Below are 19958 nucleotides of genomic sequence, written 5' to 3'. Positions count from 1 at the left end.
AATGGATATAGGGTAGAGAGGAAAAAGAAAAGGAAATTAGATACATAATGATATTACACATGTAGCAGAGATTCCCATCCTGAATAGAGCCCCTTCCCATCCTGAGGTTATATGTTGGCTTGGTGCTTGGGCAGGTAGTCAGGTATAGATTCTAAGTGAAATTGAAAAGCTTCAGAAAAATATCTCTAACTTCAGAAACATTTCAATATTAATGTCTCAGCTCTCCTCTGCTTTCCTGATCTTCCTTAACAGCCTCCTAAATGCCCCCTTCACCTCTTTATTTCTCAGAGTATATATCAGGGGGTTTAGTGCAGGAGTTCCCACAGCATAGAAAAGACCAAAGAATTTTCCTTGGTCCTGGGCATAGGGGTTCTTGGGCTGAAGGTAAACAGTGATGACAGAACTATAGAAGAAGGAGACCACCAGGAGGTGGGAAGAGCAGGTCCCAAAGGCTTTCTTCCGTCCTACTGCTGAGTTAATCTTTAGCACAGCCTGGACAATAGCACCATAGGAAACCAAAATGAGGGTCAGTGGCACAACCAGAATGAGCACACTGGCCACAGCCATCTGGACCTCATTGTAGGTGGTATCCTCGCAGGAAAGGCGGATGAGGGCTGGGACTTCACATACAAAGTCATCTACTCTTCTGTGAGAGCAGAATGGTAAAAGAAGAGTGGGTGGTGTCTGGATCACAGATTCCAATAGTCCAATGATCCATGCTACAGCTGCTAATTGTTGGCTAAGTCGGGGATGGATGATGATAGCATAACGGAGAGGTTGGCAGATTGCCACATATCGGTCAAAGGCCATGACAGCCAGGAGGATACACTCAGTGGTCCCTAGAGCCAGGAATGGCACAACCATTAAAACTGATGGTCTTCTCTGGACCCCAGAGGTTGGACAACAACTGGGGAACACAGCTCGTGGTGAAGCAGAGATCCAGGAAGGAGAGGTTGGAGATAAAAAAGTACATGGGAGTATGGAGTTTGGAGTCCAGGATAGAGAGTAATATGATGAGTGTATTGCCAACTAGGGTTATGAAGTAGGACATCAGTACTATCATAAAGAGGACCTTCTCTATTTGGGGATGGTCAGAGAAGCCCAAGAGAACAAAACCTCCTGGGGAGCTTTCATTATTCATGGTCTTGCTTTGACTTGGACTCTGGAAAATGAGAGGGGAGAGGATGAGATGTTTCATACGTTTTTTCAGTTTATGTTTTATTTGTAACTGTAAACTTGTCAAGACATAGCAATGAGGGTATTTTTTCTCTCTTTTCTTTTCCAGTGATCCATCTCCATTCACTTACCTCTCCATTGACACTTCCTTCCCATAGACATGATATTATATAGCATATAGCATGGATCCTCTCAACTCTGTCAATTATCATCACCATTCTCTACCCTTTTGATTAAAAATTTGTAAATATGAATATGAAAACCCAAGATATCCTAATTCACTGACTGACAAAAGGGGAGAACATGGACAGTATTCCCTCTTCCTTTACAGTTCATTCTTTTTAGATGAAATGGGTATTACTAAAAAATTAGAAAAGAAAAAAATTCCTTTGTTTAAGAAAATGAAGTTCACAACCAGGAGTATATATGTATAGGCTGTTTGGCCTTTGCTTTTCTAGGAGGAGAAATGGATGACCCAGAACTATCCATACCCTTTTACCTAGTTCTTCCTTAAAACCAATCTACTAACTCAGGGCAAATGACTAGACTTGATCATTTATTCTGAGCCTAGGGAATAGAATTTTCCTCCTTTGGGAAGCTAACTGATTCAGAAAATCTCTTTCACACTTTATGTGAATAGAATGAAATGATCTAGGGAAAATAAAATGGGAGATATAATCCATGCCTTTGAAAAGCCCATGTTCTAATTGAAATAGACTGACTAAACACACTAATGAAGAAAGAAAAACTGGAAGATGAAAGATTAAATGAAACAGAAAAATTGAATGCAGAGAACACAAGTTCATAGGGATTTGTGTCACATGGAATCAAGAAGTTTTGGAGGAGGTGGCCTTGGCCTTTGAGGTAAAAGGGGAGAGAATTGGGACTTGGTGGAGGCAGGAAAAGAAAGGCTGCTCCAGGCAAGTTACCTTAGGTCAAATCTCAGGAGGTAAGAGATAGGGATTGGGTGGTAAATCAGGTTAGCAGAGAGGGAGTGGGGATTAGGGTGGAATGAGCAAGGTTGGGGTCAACTGGCCCTGAAAGGCCATCTTGGTTAAAGTTTTGTCTCTAGGCAGGATTGCAATAAATTCTTCCCTGACCAATGAAAGTCCATCCTGTGTTTGAAGGTCCCTTCCTTGTGGGGGCTCGGCAATTTTTTTGTCTCTGTCTTTATTCCTTGTTTGAATTATCTATCTAGCTGACTAATCATCTCTACTTAATTTATCTCATTTTTTCTCTTCTTTTAAAATTTCTTTTAATCTTTGTATTTTGACCCACTTATTAGCTCTCTTTTTAGGCTATCTCTTTGAGTGACTTCGTGTCTCTTTGTCCTTGTTTTTTTTTCCTCTCATTTAAAGATATATTATCTTTTGTGATTCATTCTCTCTCTTCTGTCTGTGTTGGCTTTTTGTTGTTGGTATTGTTCCTTTTCTTGGGTTTCTACCTGTACCTTTCCCCAAACTATCTCGCCTAGGGATTCTAGTCTGTTCCATAAATAGGAGAAAAGACTCCCTTTTTGCTTACTGTCAAACCTAATCCTCTTAGACAACCAGGGATCAAATTTTCTACTTACCCTTAGTGAAAGAAATCTCCTAGTGGTCTTGCTGTTGGAGTTCTGCTATGCCAAAGGAGCTCTCAGCTCAGTCCCTAGTTTCAATTAAGCCATCAAGATGAGAACAGAAAAGAGAGTAAGGGGAAACTACTAACCTGTATGTAGAGGCAATGGAGGTTATACTAGTAGGTCAGGGGTTTATCTTGTTACGGGATTCTTATTCAACAAAATCTTGATCTGGATAATGTGGTGCAGATACAAGGAGGATGGGGATTGGCCAAATGTCCTCCTCCAGGCCCCATCATAAGTGACAATTGATTTCTTTGAGGGTGATGGAAAAGAAGAAACTCAGATAGAGAGTAATAGTCCCCCTACAACCTCATCAGCTAAGCGGGAGGAAATAAAAGGCACTGAAGAAACATTATTGTGGTGTTAGAAGGGGGTTAGAGTGATTGAGAGGGAACAGATCCCAGATCTCCCATCCCATGGAGAGATGTAGCTCATTAATTCTGCCAAGACCACAGGGAGAGGGTGGGGTAGACCTCAGATCCGGGCCCCAGGCCAGCAATTAGCCTCTAAGTGTCTTGATGAGGGTGAAGAGAGTAGAAGAGCCCAGGGAAATACAAAATAAAGCAGCAAAGATGGTGGTTGGTTATCTTTTGTCTGAGAGCAAAGACCTAAGCATCCTGATTCCCTAACACCCTGGTCTCCCTTTCTCAGGCACTTGATGAATCCTTACACCTTCTAATGCACCTACCACCCCTCACACCCAGCCCTTTCATGGGAGAACAGGAGAATAGGACATGGGGGTGGGGGTGGGGGGAAGGAAAAAAGTTCTTTGAATAGTAAGTCAAATAATTTTCTTTTTCCTTTCAGATATTCAGGATCAAAGCTTTATAGGCAGTTAAAATTATTTATGCATCTGTCTAAAGTACAGAGGAGTTTTCTGACCAAGTTTTATATTTCTAGAATTATGGAGGCTACCTCTTAGAAATCAAACTAGTCAGGAAAGGAGTGTTGAAAGTGATGCACTTTGTAGACTTTAAAGTATATTTTTATAGAGGTGAAGTGACCAGATCCAAAATCTTGGCATTGCAGAACTTCTGAAAAGTTCTAAGAGTTTCATAAAGATTTTCTTAGATATGCACTAATGGGAGTGGAGATGGGAAGGTTCTGGGTTCAGACCCTTCCTAGCTGTGTGACCCTGGGCAAGTCACTTAACCCTGATTGCCTACCCCTTACCACTCTTCTGCCTTAGAACCAATACATAATATTGATTCTAAGATGGAAGGCAAGGGTTTAAAAAATCGCTATAGTTTGGATTATTGAATTGTTCTATCCTTTCCACTTCACAGAGTAACTGAGAAATGAGAGGTAGAAGGGGGGAGGGAAATCAATCAAACAAACAAACATTTTTTAAAGTGCTTATGTATGTTCCTTGCCAGAATGTTTCACTAGAATGCTGTTTTTGATGTCAGAAGACCTGGGTTCAAATCTTGACTCTTGCTTATTCTCTGTGTGACAACTTTGGGAGGTCATTTTACCACCATGGGCTGCACTGCTTCATCCTTTTAACCTTTATAAAGGGGGTTGGATTTTGTGACTCTAAAATCCTTTCTAATTCCAAATTTATGATCTTATGCCTGAATGGCTTATTAGAGAACACAGTGAGTAATATTGCAGTGGCAATGAAGACTTCAGCATGAGTCTTAATTTTAAAGAAATGGGAAGCAAAAGAAACTAGAGTACTTGTCTACTTGTCGAAACTTGTTGACACTTGTTGACATCTCTACAGGGCCAGTTTGGAGAGGCAAGTGTTCCACGTAGGAACAAGAGCGGAAGAGGAGGCAGAAAACCAATGCTACTTTCAGTTTCCTAGAAATAGTGAGTGTTAGGAGAAGCTGAATATACTCTGGATCAGGGAATCCCCTGGGAGGAAACTTTGGATTTAATTCTGTCTCCACCTACTGTGATATTTATAACTTTGTGTTTATACATTTCCTCTGCATAGTTTCTTTTCTGCCTCCTAATTTTCAGCTCTCTATCTTGTTTTCTCTATCTCTCTAGATAATCCTTTGCCACTGTGATGTAATGTATAACACTTTGGACTTAGAGTCAGGAAACACTGCCTCCTATACTTGTTAGTTCTGTAACTCTAGACAAGTCATTTAACCTCTTGCCTCAGGTTTTTCATCTGTAAAATGAGAATAATAATTGTGCCTGCCTCTTAGGGTTATCACGAGGAGAAAATGAGATGATGTTTGTAAAGCACTTTACAAGCCTTTAAAGTAAATCCTGAATATTTTTATCATCATTATTATTTCTATTTCTACATGCAAACTCTCTCATACATGCCCTTTCTCTTCGCTTGTAAGCCACTATCTTGGTACAGGCCCTCATCATCTTCCTTAGGTCTGAACTATTGCAATTACCTATTGATTGGTCTCCTTGCTCAGGGCTCTCCCTGCTCCAGTCCATCCTTCACTCAGTGGCCAAAGCGATTATCCCTTACTCCATAAATTGTGTTTTTCTATTACCTCTAGGTTTAAATAGAAAATGCTTTATTTGTCATTTAAAGTCCTTCATAATCTAGCCCTTTCCTATCTTTCCTTATGCTTTTACTCTCCTTCACTCTGTAACTCTGGTCTTGTTATTATTCCAAATTGAATCCAACACTCCTTTGCCTGTCTTTGTACTTGATGTCGCCCATGTTTCAGATCAAATCTCTCTCTCTCTCTCTCTCTCTCTCTCTCTCTCTCTCTCTCTCTCTCTCTCTCTCTCTCTCTCTCTCTCTCTCTCCTTCTCTCTTCCTCCCTGTATGGCCATATTTAGGCATTTTCTTCCCCCATTAGAATGTGAGCGCCTTTTTTCTTTTTTAACCATTACTTTCTTTCTTAGAATTGGTACTAAGTATAGGTTCCAAGGCAGAAGAGCAGTAAGGGTCAGACAATTGGGGTTGAGTGATTTTCCCAGGGTCACACAGTTAGGAAGTGTTTTTTGCTTTTTTGTGTCTCCACTGTAGGCGTAGTGCCTGGCACAAGATAAGCACTTAAACATGCATGTTGATTCTCTGCTTATCAACAATATGTCCTCTGGTCTCCTCCACCTCCTCCATTTGAACCATGGATAGAGAGCTTTTGTTGGGGAGGTAGGAGTAGGGAAGAGAAGGATGGCTAATCTTTGGTTCTTTATTTTTCCTTTAAAGAGTGATGTAAAGATCTAGCAAATTAAAATACATGAAACCATTTGGAAAAGTATAAAGCTTTGAACAAATATAAGGGCTTCTCATCCTACACCACTGGGGTGCTATTATTTCTTCTGCTGAGACAGTTAGGTCACATAGTGGATAGAGTACCGGGCCCAGAGTCAGAAAGAGTCATCTTCCCGAGTTCAAAACTGGTCATTAAACCCTGTTTGTCTCCGTTTCTTATTTGTAAAATGAGTTGGATGAGGAAATGACAAACCACTCCAAGATCTTTGTAAAGAAAACCCCAAATAGGCTCACAAAGGGTCAGAAATGACTGAACAATAACAACAAAAATTTTTGTATCCCCCTTTAATTACTAGAACACAATTTATCTCCTTATCACTTTCAACTTGTTCTGGGGAATTCTTCCTGGTCACTGGTGATGTGTCAGAATCATGAAATCTCATTGGAAGGCTAAGACTAGGCTAAAAAATGCAGCCCAGGCTTGGAAACATATTCAGGATACAAGGAGGAGCTTACCTAAGGGGAATAATACAAATGAACAAAGACCATGGGTTCAATAATAATACAATAGTGAAGCTAAGATGAAGAATTACTTCAAGAATCAAAAAACAAACAAACAACTTAAAACCCTATGGACAGGATGCATGGGGTAACAACTAAATAACAACAAATTTATATATATATATATATATATATATATATATATATATATATATATATATATATATATATATATATATATATACTCATTTGCTCCTACCCCAGTTCTGGTATATTGAGAAGGATGATGATGAGTCTTTTCATGGACAGATGGAGCAACCAAGATTCGGAGTGCTTTGGTGAGTTGGTCAAGATTGTATGGTCTGGGAGTAGGGAGGTGGCTAAATGGATAGAAAGTCAGGCCTACAGATGGGAGGTTCTGGGTTCAAATATGGCCTCAGATACTTCCTAGCTGTGTGACCCTGGGCAAGTCACTTAACCCCTAGTGCCTAGCCCTTACTACTTTTCTGCCTTGGAACCTATACTTAGTATCAATTCTAAGACAGAAGATAAAGGTTGAAAAACATCATACAGTTTGCATACTTCTTCCTCTTCTTTTCAGTATTATTTCCAAAGGGAGCAGTGATTTCTGTATTGCCTGAGGTTCTCAACTTTTAGTTTTAGTGAGAGACTTGGAGAAAAAGCAGAAAGAGAGGGACTGGATTTAAGCATGTGTGAGGAAAGTGTGGGAGTCAACACTATTCTAGGGGATTGAGGAGTCATTTGAATGACTGCCAAATAGGAAGGATGAATAGATTGCTGGGATGTTGAGATCTTCAAGAATACTCAAAGAAATTTTCTGGAGACTTGTTCCCTCTTCAAACCAGCCAGACTATTCTCCTTCACTACATTTTAATAATTTATTTCAGTCAATCATTGAGTAACAGATGGATGAAATAGTGGGCAAAACACTGGATTTGTAGTCAGAGGACCTGGTTTGCCACTTACCACCCTTTTGACCTTAGACAACTCAGTTAACCTCCTTGGGCTTCAATTTCCTTTCCTGTAAAATGAGGGGGCTGGACTAGATGTTTATATTCTCTTCTAGCTTTGAAGCCTATGATCCAACTGTGCACCTGTGTACACAGTTCTAACCTGAAGGTCCAATGGGTGATATATAGAAAACTTCATGGAAATATTGGAATAATAGAGGAGACTTACAGGAATATCACTGAAGATACTTAAAAACAAGTGCAAATGAAGGTCAAAATTTTTTTCTAAGAACTAAAGGACCCCATAATCAAATGTCTGAGTCAAGTGTAATCAATCAGAGAAACTTTTCTAAAAGAGATAGATTTGAACCAATGTGGAAGGAGGCAAGATGGGGTGAGGGTGATTGGAAAGAAGATACCTAAGAGAAAGGCCCTCATTATTGAGATTGTGAGGGTAAAAGCTAGAATTGAGGAGGGTGGGATTGCCTCATTCCATGTGGTCCAGTAAATAATCTTGAGATGACACTCATCTCCTCCTCACCTCCATAGGAAAGAATTTCAGGGATTGATCATGTAGATAAAAACTACTCCTGCAAGTGAATGTTGCTCTTTGATCTTTCTGTTTCCCTTTCCCTCTCTTTATCTTTCTTATCTCAGCTTCTCATCAGAAAAACCGAGTTAGTTGCTTTATGAAAATAGTATTGGACCAAAGTTTAAAACAAAGCCAAATATTTTCATCAACACAGGGAATTTCCATCTTCTCTTTCCACGCCCAACTTCCCAGCCCAACCACTTAGGATAAAAGTCTGAAAGGCAGGCTCATTCTTTATTCCATTCCTTTTCAGCTCCAGAGATGGCTAGCTCCTGTCTTCTTCAAGTAAGTCTGTGTGTGTGTGTGTGTGTGTGTGTGTGTGTGTGTGTGTGTGTGTGCATGTGCCTATATTTATATGCAGTACAAAGCTTTAAGATAAGAGAAGATGCTTTTACAAACTGGGGAAGGGTGATGATGAGGTTCTGGACATGAGATATTTGGCAGAGAAGGCTTTGTGAAATTGGAAAGTTTTGAACTGAATTTTAAAATGAGAACAAGGACATGGATTAGCAGAGAAGAGTCAGTCACTTTGCTGTTTTTAGTGACTTTATTCCCAGATTTGAACTGGGGACCATTGGAGTGGGATCCTTGGTAAAGTCTGATTTAAGTGAGCTTCTCTCTCTAATAGAATGGAATGCCTAAAATATGAGAGATAGAAAGAGCACTGGTTTTCTAGTCAGAGATCTTGCTTTCAGATTCTAGGACTGTTACTTAATATATCTGGGCCTCAGTTTCCTCATCTATAAAATGAAGTGGTTTGACTAGGTGACCTTTATGAATCCATGCAGCTTCCAAACCTATAACCCTATAAGAATTTTAAAGATCTATTCAAATTTTCTTTTTCTTTACTCTTCTCAGAAGCTTTCTAGGCTCAAGAGCAGGCTGGCATCCCTTCTGTCAAGAAGGAAATCAAGTTATACTTACTTACTTATACTTACTTACTCTACTTATAGTTAAGAGGATCAAAAAATACCATGTAAGCCTTAAATAGCTATATAAATATCAATTATTAGTACTATTATGGAAATGTTAACAGCTTGATGATTTTACCCTCTTAGAGGTATTTGGCTTTTCAAAGATGAGACAATGGGGGGAAGAGAAAGAGATGAAGGAAACTAAAATTGGGGAATTTCCAGTACTTTGAACTCCTTTATCCTTTTGGAGCTCCCAGTATTTGGGATTGGGAGTGGTCACAATACCTAGTCAGTCAGTCAATAAACATTTATTAAGTGCCTACTATGTTCTGGGCACTGTGTTAAGCTCTTCTGGGGATATAAAAGGAAGCAATACAGACCCTGCTCTCTAGGAGCTCATGATCTAATGGGAGAAAAAACAAGCAAATATGTATGACCAAGCTATATACAGGAAAAACTGGAAGTAAGAGAGAAAAAGCACTAAACTTAAGAGGGGTTGGGAAAGACTTCCTAAAAAGATAGGACTTTTAGTTGAAAAGGAAGCCAGGGAAATTAGAAGGTAGAGATGGGAAGAGAGAACTTGTAAACTGAGAAATGGAATGTCTTGTTCATGGAAGAACAAGGAAGCCAGCCTCACTGCACTAAAGAACACATGGCAGGGAGTAAGGTATAAGAAGACTGGAAAGTTAGGAGGAGGTTAGGTTATGAAGGGCTTTAAACACCAAACAAAATTTTGTATTTGATTCTGGAAGCAATAAGAAGCCACTGGATGATCAAGTAGGGGACAATATTTAGTGTTATAATTAAAATAGTGGAAGACATAAACTGTGGCAGATACAAGAGTGGATGGTTTAAATTGTGACCACAGTAAATATGGTTTCAAGACAGTGTCTTGTTTTAAATCAAATATAAGGTGGTCACCAGGGGAAAATTCCCAATTATTAAAATATACCCAAGTCAACTGGGTTTTATAGAGATTTTAATTCATACAAATGAGGAATTAATGAAAGAGAGAGAGAATAAGAAAGGAATAAGTATGAAGGGCCTTAGCCAACATGGCCTGAACCTGAGTCTTAAGAGAGAAATCAGTCAGTCTTAAATCACTCACCACAAGATCTGTCCAAGCAAGGATTCTAGTGTTCAGAGACACCAGTTCAGCCATCCATCCATCTCCAGAGAGAGATTCTTCTGACTGTCCTAAGACTCAGCTTTTCCTCTCCTTATAAAGGGAATTTTCTCCTACGTCACCTCCCCTAAGTTCTCCCATCTACCAATCACAGTAGACGTTTTCCAAAGGACAGACCATTCTTAGTTCACACCTAAGAAGGCTTAAATTTTTGATTAAGTTCACACCAGAAAACTTCTGAGTAAGTTTCTCACCTCTTTGCTCCTTGTAAATTCACAAGTTGCCTGACCTTTATAGGTACTTAGTGCCCTTTTGTATTAGATCTAAAAATAGGCACAGCTTAAGAACTTTTTTCTTACTATAAATATGGGTTTAAGTATCTTTCATTGTTCAGCAAGGAGTTTCTTCTCCTAAAGCAGGCTTAAGTAGGGGTGGTGTAGAGGTCTTCACATTCCTGATGTAAGTAGAGGTCTCACATTCCTGATCTAAGTTCCTTCATTGTTTAAAATGGGGAATGGTCTTAACCCAACCTTATGAAGTAGTGTCTGAGAATTTTTAAGATTCACAATCCAACCTTATGAAGTGGGGCCTGAGAATTCTTAAGGTTCACAATCCCCCCTGATGATCATTGGGAGACTAGTCTCCCCATTGATCATTTAACATAATCATCTTGTAGTCCTAAATGCACTTCTAATTATAGATATATACAATATTCAATTTTCTAAGAGGAAATTAGAGTAGTGAGGGAGGAAATAGAAAGAAAGAAAGCAAAACCAATGTTTTGCTAGGTGCATTGACAGAAAGCCAAATTAGGGGCCGTCCCTTTTGGCATAAATGTATACATTTACAATAAATGTTCAATCAAATTTCAGTTCAATCAACCATATCCAAAGTTCATTCTTGATCTTCTTAATGTAGTGTAGGTTTTCAGCATCTTTCTGCAACAGTTCATTCTCTGGATTTAGGAGTTAGCAAACTTCTTTCTTGAAGATCTTTTTTTCGAACAAAAATCAAAATCTTGAATTTTATGTAAAAATACAATCTCAAACAAAAAATAAAAAATTCCTGGATTTTAAACTAAAATACAATCCCCCCTGAAGTAAGTGTTAAAAAACATCCAGTTCAGCTCAGAATGCAATGTTGAGTTATGGGGGTGTATGAGTCAATTATCAAAAGAAGAGAAAAACAATCAAAAACATAAGAAAAAAATTCAAAATAGGCCCTTGTATAGGTCCAATTTAAAGTAATTTCTATCTCACAAGTCTGTAGGACAGAATACAGTACTATTTCACTTTCCCATTTGCAGCTAAGACTACAGGAAGTTGCCATAATATAAGAAGGAAAAGAATTAGAATTCTATTTTGATAGGGAAGGGTCTGACCTTTTTGTCATTCTCAGGGATATAGGGAGCCAGCATGATAGTCAAACTTTGTACTTGTCTGAATACTTTGCAAAAAGTGTAGATACAAGGAAGTCCTACAACTTAACATATGTCAAGTGTTGCAACCTCGAGTCTCACATTAGTATTTCCTATGTGCTCTTTTTGGCACTTTTCAGGTTAAGTCGGTGCTCCTTGTTTTTTATCCCTTTTTCTGGAATCATACATTAACATTAATCACAGTCTCATAACATTTTACCAATAAATGGCAGGTTCCCATAGTTTAAAGCTTTTGGGTATGCATTGATATTATAGCAAGAATACATATATTAACTTGTATTACTGCAAAAAATAAAATTAATTTTGTACAAGAAATGAGAAAAAATCAAATATTCTAATCAAAATAAAGGAAAGCAATAATAAAAATAAGGAAAAAATCAGTAATTCAATGTGTTTTTTGGAAAAAGAAGTATCCACTTGTCAATGGATTATAATCTACAATTCATGTGATAAGATACAGTCAATCAGTATCAACAGAAGATGCTTTCTTCACATGTGAGCAATGAATCCAAGAGTCCTTTTCTCCAATCTTTATAGATGTTGGAGTAGTTAACAATATTTGGAATGGTCCTTCCCATGAAGGCTGAGTTGCTCCAATATGCTTGAAATTCTTAATATACACTTTGTCTCCTGGGTTCAGGTCATGCAGAGAAAAATCTAGTGGTCTGGCTTGTACTGCAGCTCCGGATTCATGAAGTTCATGTAGTTTATGCTGTAATCCCTGTATATAGGAAGCAATAGTAGTATCTCCCCCTAATAGTGATGTATATGCAGGGGGAAAAGGTTTAGCCTGTCTAGGGGGATGTCCAAAAAGCATCTCAAATGGTTAGATGTGTAGGTCTTCTCTAGGCCTGCTTCTAAGATAAAATAGGGCCAGAGGGAGAATTTCAGGCCATTTTAAATGGGTCTCAGTGCATAATTTTCCAATCATCATTTTAAGTTCTTTGTTCATCCTTTTCTACTATTTGGAGTGGAGACAAAACTGAAAAAGGTTATTTAATATCAACAAAATCAATAGAGTCTAAGAAGAACCACCTTCATTGTATTTAGGACATTCCTTGGGCACCCCCCTGAAGGGCACCTTCCTGAGGGGCATTAGCACCTCAAGTATGTTTTGGACAAGCACCATTTCTTATATATTGTTATTGTGTATTATCATTTTCTTCATTTGGAGCATTGTCATTATTTTCCCAATTCCTATTTCTATAATTCTGGTTTCTAAAGTTCTTATTTCTATATTCATTATAGTTATTTCCATAATCATTATTATAATTTCTAAAGTTTCTAAAATTCTGGTTTCTATGACCATTATCATCATTTCCATAGTTATTATTTCTAAAGTTATTATTAAATTGCATATTCCTTCCAATCATCTTAAGAAAGGTTCTACATTCCATCATTTTGTGGCCCTTCTTCTCACAGAAGTGGCAGGTTACTGATTTATTTGTGAATTCCCGCAAAGGGGCTATAGTCTCTCCCTTATTTTTCAATTGTCTTTTTAACATTTCAATTTCTTTCTTTAAGTCTTCCACTAATGTATTGCCTTCCACAGGTCTTTTTACATGACCTTTATAAACATAGGTTGCTACTCTCCTCAATTCTTCAAGGTCCATAGAGTCCCAATTAGGACAGCTAGTTTTAAAGTATTCTTTTACCACTGAACAACGATTCTCAACGAATTGCCTATGTATTTGCCTAATGTCTCTTTCTCTGGATAAATCAAGGTCCATATTTATATTCCCTATGTCAATAAGTCTGTCCATAAACTGGGAGGGTGTTTCATCAATATCTTGTTGGGTTCTTTCAAATTTTGACTATTTTTCAGGTCTATCAGAGCAAGCTCTCATGGCTGTCAATAATGCTTCTCTGGCCTGGTTTAGTTTTGTGTGATCTAGTTCAACATTGGGGTTCCAATGTGGATCTTCAGTTGGCCAATACTGTCCTCTTCTACCTCATTTTTGATTAGCCAGAGAGACGATATTGTTTTTCTCTCTCTTTGTCAAAAATGCTTCTAATAAAAATTCTCAACATCCATCCAAGTGGAGTCAAAAGTTCTGAATATGTTCTCTAATTTTTAAATAATTAATATTGGTTCTTCCTCAAATGATGGCATATCTTCCTTTATGAAGTAGGGTCTGAGAATTTTTAAGGTTCACATTAGGAAAACCATTTTGATGACTGAAAGAAGATTGTATTGGAGCAGAGAGAGACTTGAGGCAGGCTATTGGGGGAGAATAGGCATAATTCTCAGTATAGAAATGATAGCTAGCATTAGCTGGTTTATGAAAGGTTATGCCATGCTTTAAGGTTTACAAAGTACTTTAAGTATAGTATCTGTTTTGATCCTTACAACAACCCTATGAGATAGGTAAACTCATTTTGTTAAAGAGGGAGTTGAGGATGAGAGAAGTTAAACAATTTGTCCAGGGTCATACAGCTAGTAGAGTGTAAGGCAGGATTTGATCTCAGTTCTTCCTGATTCCAAGTGGCTTCTTAACTGCATCAGATCTACCAATAGATGAAGAAGTACAACTGAATATAGTACAAATGAGTTTAAAAAAACACTAATTAGAACAAAACTTGGACATCCACATAAATATTGACCTTCAAATTTGTACTCAGGGAGGTTTACAACTTCCAATATTTTGCTGCTATTGCTTAAAACCAATATGGAACTCTTCTGGAAATGTTTTTAGAGTCACATATTCCTTGGAAGACTCTCAATAGTGGTAAATCTCCATCTTTTGGGGAATGGGTTTAATTTTTTGAAACTTCCTAAGTCATGTGAGACAGATCAGATAAACAAAGAGGGGGATCAAACTGAAGAATCCCTTTTTTTTTAAAAAAGCCCTTACCTTTAGTCTTAGAATGGTGAGTTTTAGATTTACTCCACCCAGTTTAATCTTTAGAATTTTAGCAACCAGGAATGTATACACCCCCACTTAAGGATTAACTGTGGAGGAGTTATGACTCTCGTGTGCTAGCAAGTGAGAAATTAGAAACAACTGACTGACCCCCTGGGCTGTCGTAAGCCAAGTTTAAGCCACCATTGGTACGTGTGAGACTAGTGTGGGACCTCAGCCTGCCTCCCTTAGGTGATCATGTGGTGAATGATAAGGTTGACTCCCCTTTCTCTTGACCTTTCTGAAAGTACCAGCCTCCAAGGAGGCCCCTCATCTTGGAGGAGGCCTTGTGGCTGGAAGCTGAGCTAGATTTAATCTTCTGGGAAGGCCCCTTAGCTGAGAGGCCTCTGAACTCCTCCCTGGCTCAGACTAGGCCAGAGTAGATCTAACTCCTCTTTCCCTCTTTCTCCCTCATTCTTAATTTTTTCCTTCTATTGAAAATAAACCGGGGGCAGCTGGGTGGCTCAGTGGAATGAGAGTCAGGCCTAGAGACAGGAGGTCCTAGGTTCAAATCTGACCTCAGACACTTCCCAGCTGTGTGACCCTGGGCAAGTCACTTGACCCCCATTGCCTAGCCCTTACCACTCTTCTGCCTTGGAGCCAATTGGCTCCAAGATGGAAAGTAAGGGTTTAAAAAGAAAAGAAAAGAAACCACCATAAAATTCTATTCTGACTTGAACATTTCATTGGTATTTAGAATTTAAATCCCTGGCGACCACTAAAATTATATTCAGTCTCAACCTTAAAAATTTACCCTAAACAGTCTCAATATTATGTATTGGTTCCTAGGCAGAAGAGGGCTTTGCAATTGGGGTTAAGTGACCTCTCCAAGGTCACAGAGTTAGGAAGTGTCTGAGGTCAAATTTGAATCCAGGACCTTCTCTCTCCAGGTATGACTCTCCAGCTGCCCCCAAGGGATTCCATTTTCTATTAAAAAGATTATGGCCATTTTGTGTGGCTTGCAAATCAGGCTTATAGACTGACTCTGAAAGTAATTTGAAAAGAATGCTCTAACAAAGTTTAAGCAAAGGCAGCATCTTTGGAATGTGCTGAGGGAAAATAGGGTAAAAGGACAATATGATGGGTTGTTGATTGGGAGGGAATGCTTCCTAGAAGAGTGCCAAGGTTTGGACAGAGGTGCTATCAGGATCAGAGCACTGATCTAGGAGAAGGAGACCTGTGTTTGAGTACTGGTTTAGGTGCAAACTTGCTGCATGCTTTAGAGAGGCCTTTTCCAATTCCCTTAGTTGCTAATACTTTTCACTTTCAGATTGTCTTCATCTACTCTCTCTTTATATCTTCTTAGTACCTAGCCATTTATGTTTTTCCCATTGGAATGTATGCTCCTTAAGGGCAGGACTTATCTTTCTTATAACAATTACTCACATTAATGTAGAACCTTAAGGCCTGCATAATGCTTCACAAATATTATCTCATTCTCACAATAATTCTGAGAGGTAGGTGCTAGTATCACCCCCATTCTGCAGATGAGGAAACTGAGGCAGGAAGCAGTCAAATAACTTGGCCAGGGCCACACAGATGACAAGAATCTGAGGCAGAGGGAATGGCATAATGAAATTAATGGACCTTTTAAGGATCTATTCTAAGCATGGAACTAGGCTAGGCACTGAGGGAGATACAAAATGAATAATCTTTGCCACAGTCAGTCAATTAATACCCCTTTATTTAGAGACTACTCACTATGTGGCAGGCACTGTGTTAAGTTCAAGGTAGTTCATCGTCTAGTAGACACACCCAACAAATTGTGAAAATAAAAAAGAGCATCATAAGGGCATACAAAAGAAAGGAAAAGAGAAAGGAAAAACAATCTGACTTGTGATATTCACGGAGGACTGACTGGTGGCACATGAGCTGGAATGACATTTCAGATTAAAGAAATGAGGTAAGCAAAAGGAGGCAGGAAAAGATGGATCAAATGTACCAGGAATAGCCAATAGTTCAGTTTGGTTAGGGCACAAAACATGGAATAATGCTGTTGCATTGTAGAGGACCTTAACTGCTAACCTAAACAATGAATGACCCCAAAGGTGGAAAAAAAGCAAGTCATGAGTTTTTCTACTTCTTTGTCCTTTGTCTCTAGGTACATTCAGAGAATTGGCAGGAGCCAATGAAATTAACTGCCCAGAAGGAAGACCTGGTAAAGAAGATTAATGAACGTATTCAGTCTAAAACCAAGGTCCCTGTAGAAAACCAATTGCTCTCTTGGGGCTCCCAGGTCCTAAAACCTGAAAGAAAGTTGTCCCACTACTGGTTGGACACCAGTACAACTATTCACCTCACCCTGAAGGTGGTGGAGCCAAGCGATGAAGAGCTGCAAGTGTTTCTGGTAGGGACGAATGGAGGAAAGAAGCACCTGCTCCACATCCGGCGGTCTAGCTCAGTGTCTGAGGTGAAGGAGAAGATCATGGCCATAGCAACATTGCCCCCCAAGGCCCAGCGTGTGATATGCAATGGCAAGGAGCTAGAGGATGGGAAGATCATGTCTGATTACAACATCCAACAGGGTTGCACTTTCTTCTTGTGGGGGAGGTGCATAGGAGGCTAACCAGAGAGGAGTCCTGGAGTCAAGAGGAAATGTGGTTCATACTTTCCAGTTAATTCCTGCTTATACTGAATATAATCCTTGATAACTTGCAACAAAAAATCAGAAGAAATTCAAAAAGTAGAGAAGACAACAGCAGCAGTAGAGAGCAAATAGAAAAAGAGATTGATAAAGGAAATGTAACTAAGGAATTCATTTCAAGCCTAATAATTTTATAATACTATGCTTCTAAAGTGACCCTTAAATAAAATTCTTTAAATGCTTTTTATGCACAGGCACTTGTTGTGTTATAGTTATTGAATGGGATACAAAATGAATTCACCCAAGATCACTAGAGTGGTTGCTGCCACAAGGGAAATGAAATTTTCCAGGAAAGAGTTTTGAGGGATTGTTCTCCTGCTTGTGGCAGGATGGGGACTACCAATCTGTTGTTATTCTTATTTAGCTTCTTCCCTTTAGGAATCCCTACAACTTCTTAATGGGGCTTTGAGATTCCATTAGCCCCACTCCTGCTTCTTTTCTTCCCCTGTCTGCCCTTTTCTCATTAAGTCTCTCTTACTTCCACACCTTTTATATATGGGTCCTGCCTTCTCCCTCAGATGTACTTCTACTTTCTCTCCACTACTTGAATCCTTTGGTATCTTCAAAATCTTAAAAAATCCTTCCACTTCCAGGTCTAATCTAATTATGCTCAGGATTTTTCTCATCCCAATCCCATTTATGATTGAAAGTATGTTGGTTTAATAGACTATCCTAGTCCATGTGTTATATCTATTTCTTATGCATTTGTCTGGTCTTCTCTTGCATTTTGCCAAAGGCAGAGACCCTATGTGTCCTTTATCAAACTGCAAACTTCTCTAGAACAGCAGCCACATCTTTATTTACCCATTGATTCCATTACTTGGGAGAATACCTAATATGAGAACCATGTTTCTCTTATCATACTTGGATGCTGGGGATGTGCTCTCTATTAGTTTGCAAGCATTTAGTAGGCAAGATCTATTCTTAGCCTTAGTTCTGGAACTTCTTAAGAGCTATTTCTTTGAGCTCATTCTTTCACAATCCAAGGACTCAGAATGATGAATTAGCCCCCAACAAATCGGTTGAGAAGATAAGCTCTAACTCTGGCCTTATCTTTCTCTCCACTCTACTCTGCCCAGAAGCCTTTTTGCTGCCCCTTTCACCTCCTTGTTCCTTAGGGTGTAAATGATGGGGTTGAGGGCAGGGGTGACCACAGTGTAGAACAAGGAGACGAACTTGCCTTGCCCCTGGGAGTAACTGTGTGTTGGCTGCAAATATGTGTAGATGGCAGAACCATAGAATAGACAGACAGCTGTAAGGTGGGAACCACAGGTCCCCATTGCTTTTCTCCTCCCTGTCTGGGACTTCATTTTCCATACAGCCCTGCCCACAGCCCCATAGGAGGCTAGGATGACAGCAGAGGGCACTAGTAGAATAACTACCCGGGCAGCAAACATCTGCCTCTCCACAGCGCCCCCGCCCCCACAGACTAATTTCAACAGGGCTGGAAGCTCACAGATGAAGTGGTCTAGACGCCGGGGTCCACATAGCTGTCGTGTGGCCAGTAGTATGGTTTGTGCCAGTGAGTTAGTGAAACCACCGAACCAGGAGACGGCTGCCAGCACCCGACAGAGGTGGGGCGAGGCCAGGGCTGTGTAATGGAGCGGACGGCAAACAGCTGCTGAGCGGTCTAGCGCCATCACAGCCAGCAAGACACACTCAGTGGAACCTAGTGCCAGGGAGACATAGAGCTGGGTCATGCACCTGGCTCGGGACAGTGCCCTTGCCCAGCCCCAGAGGTTGGCCAAAAGCAGTGGAACAACACTAGTTGTGAAGCCCACATCCACCAGGGCGAGGTGGCAGAGGAAGTAGTACATAGGTGCGTGGAGGCGTGGATCACGAACCACCAAGAACACCAGGGCCCAGTTGCCCACCAGGGTAAAGAGATAGCAGAAGAGGATCAGGGCGAAGAGGAGTGGTTGGAGCGATGGCCAGTCGGAGAATCCCAGAAGAAAGTAAAGTTCACCAGTACTGTAGTTGGTCTAGGGAGGAAGAAAATGACCCAGAAATTTTGAAACCCCATAGAAAACCCAGACCAAGCCAAGCATCTTCTCTTCCCTCTCCTGGTTCCCTTCTGAGCTCCTAAGAGCTCACATATATGTAGAACTTTGCATTTTACAAAGCCTTTTCTTGACAACTACACCTCCTTTTTGCATATGAAGAAGCAGAGGCTGGAGGGAAGAGTCAAAATGGCTTAGAGGCAGCTAAATTTTAGACCTCTGAAAACCCTTCCTTACCAATTACAAACTAAATGCTCCTAGGGGACTGAAAATCAAACCTAACAATAAGATAGAGCAAAGGAACCCTCCTGCTGGACTCAACTTAAAAGATATGCCCCCAAAAGCCAGAATTTGAGAACACTCTGGTTTAAGGGGAAGGAAGAAGGAAGGTCCCGGACCCGACCCCCACCTAGAGCTCTAAGCCTCCAGCGGCAACTGGAACCTCTGGGTGGGCAAAGGTGCTGGTCTGGAGGGAGTACCTTGAGGACAAAACTGTGCCAGGCTCAGAGCATCCAACACAAGCAGTGGGGAAGCAGTTAGAGAAGAAATGCAGAGCGCAGATCGAGCAGCCTAGTTGCAGCAGCGGAAACACTCCATATTGCTTCCCTTCCCCCCCTTCCTGAGGGTTTGGCCTCAGGGCACATCCAGCAAGCCAGCTGGACTTAATGCCATCAAAGCTTTCAGAGGGCAAGAAAGCTCAAGCTCCAAAACCCCTCCCCCACTGATTGCACTGAGAGATTTGCTGACAAAGCTCCAAGGGTGAAGGTGGAAAGAAAAACCCAAAACCACAAAAAAATAAAAAATGAGAGGAGCAAGAGCTCAGGCATCTGCAGGGAGTAAAGAAGGGGGTAAATATGAGCAAACAACAGAAAAAGAAAAAAGAAACTACAATTGACAGCTTCTATACAGGCAATGAACAAAGAGCAAACG

General features: G+C 40.0%; 3 protein-coding genes across 3 annotated transcripts; 1 reads left to right on the top strand and 2 right to left on the bottom strand.

Moving 5' to 3' along the window:
- Positions 1-216: 216 nt before the first annotated feature.
- Positions 217-1141, bottom strand: LOC100023533 (olfactory receptor 2H2). Its single transcript, XM_016430931.2, is given in 2 exon segments — positions 217-853; positions 855-1141. Coding segments are annotated over 2 exon segments (924 nt in total).
- A 7002-nt stretch (positions 1142-8143) lies between these two features.
- UBD (ubiquitin D) lies at positions 8144-17225 on the top strand. The gene is made up of 2 exons (XM_003340371.3): positions 8144-8288; positions 16486-17225. Exons 1-2 carry the CDS (start codon positions 8265-8267, stop codon positions 16948-16950), a joined length of 489 nt encoding a protein of 162 aa, XP_003340419.2. The 5' UTR covers positions 8144-8264; the 3' UTR covers positions 16951-17225.
- An 852-nt stretch (positions 17226-18077) lies between these two features.
- LOC100023508 (putative olfactory receptor 2I1) lies at positions 18078-19076 on the bottom strand. The gene is given in 1 exon segment (XM_016430930.2): positions 18078-19076. A coding segment is annotated over 1 exon segment (999 nt).
- Positions 19077-19958: the final 882 nt, after the last annotated feature.

This window comes from Monodelphis domestica, chromosome 2 (genome assembly GCF_027887165.1).
Source record: "Monodelphis domestica isolate mMonDom1 chromosome 2, mMonDom1.pri, whole genome shotgun sequence".
NCBI lineage: Eukaryota > Metazoa > Chordata > Mammalia > Didelphimorphia > Didelphidae > Monodelphis > Monodelphis domestica.
Note: the sequence above shows the minus strand (reverse complement) of the source record. Positions and strands in the feature narration are given on the sequence as shown.

Coding starts and splice junctions, on each gene's coding strand:
- UBD (XM_003340371.3), top strand. CDS start 8,265: ATGGCTAGCTCCTGTCTTCTTCAA. Junction 8,289..16,485: donor CTAGCTCCTGTCTTCTTCAA/GTAAGTCTGTGT, acceptor CTTTGTCTCTAG/GTACATTCAGAGAATTGGCA.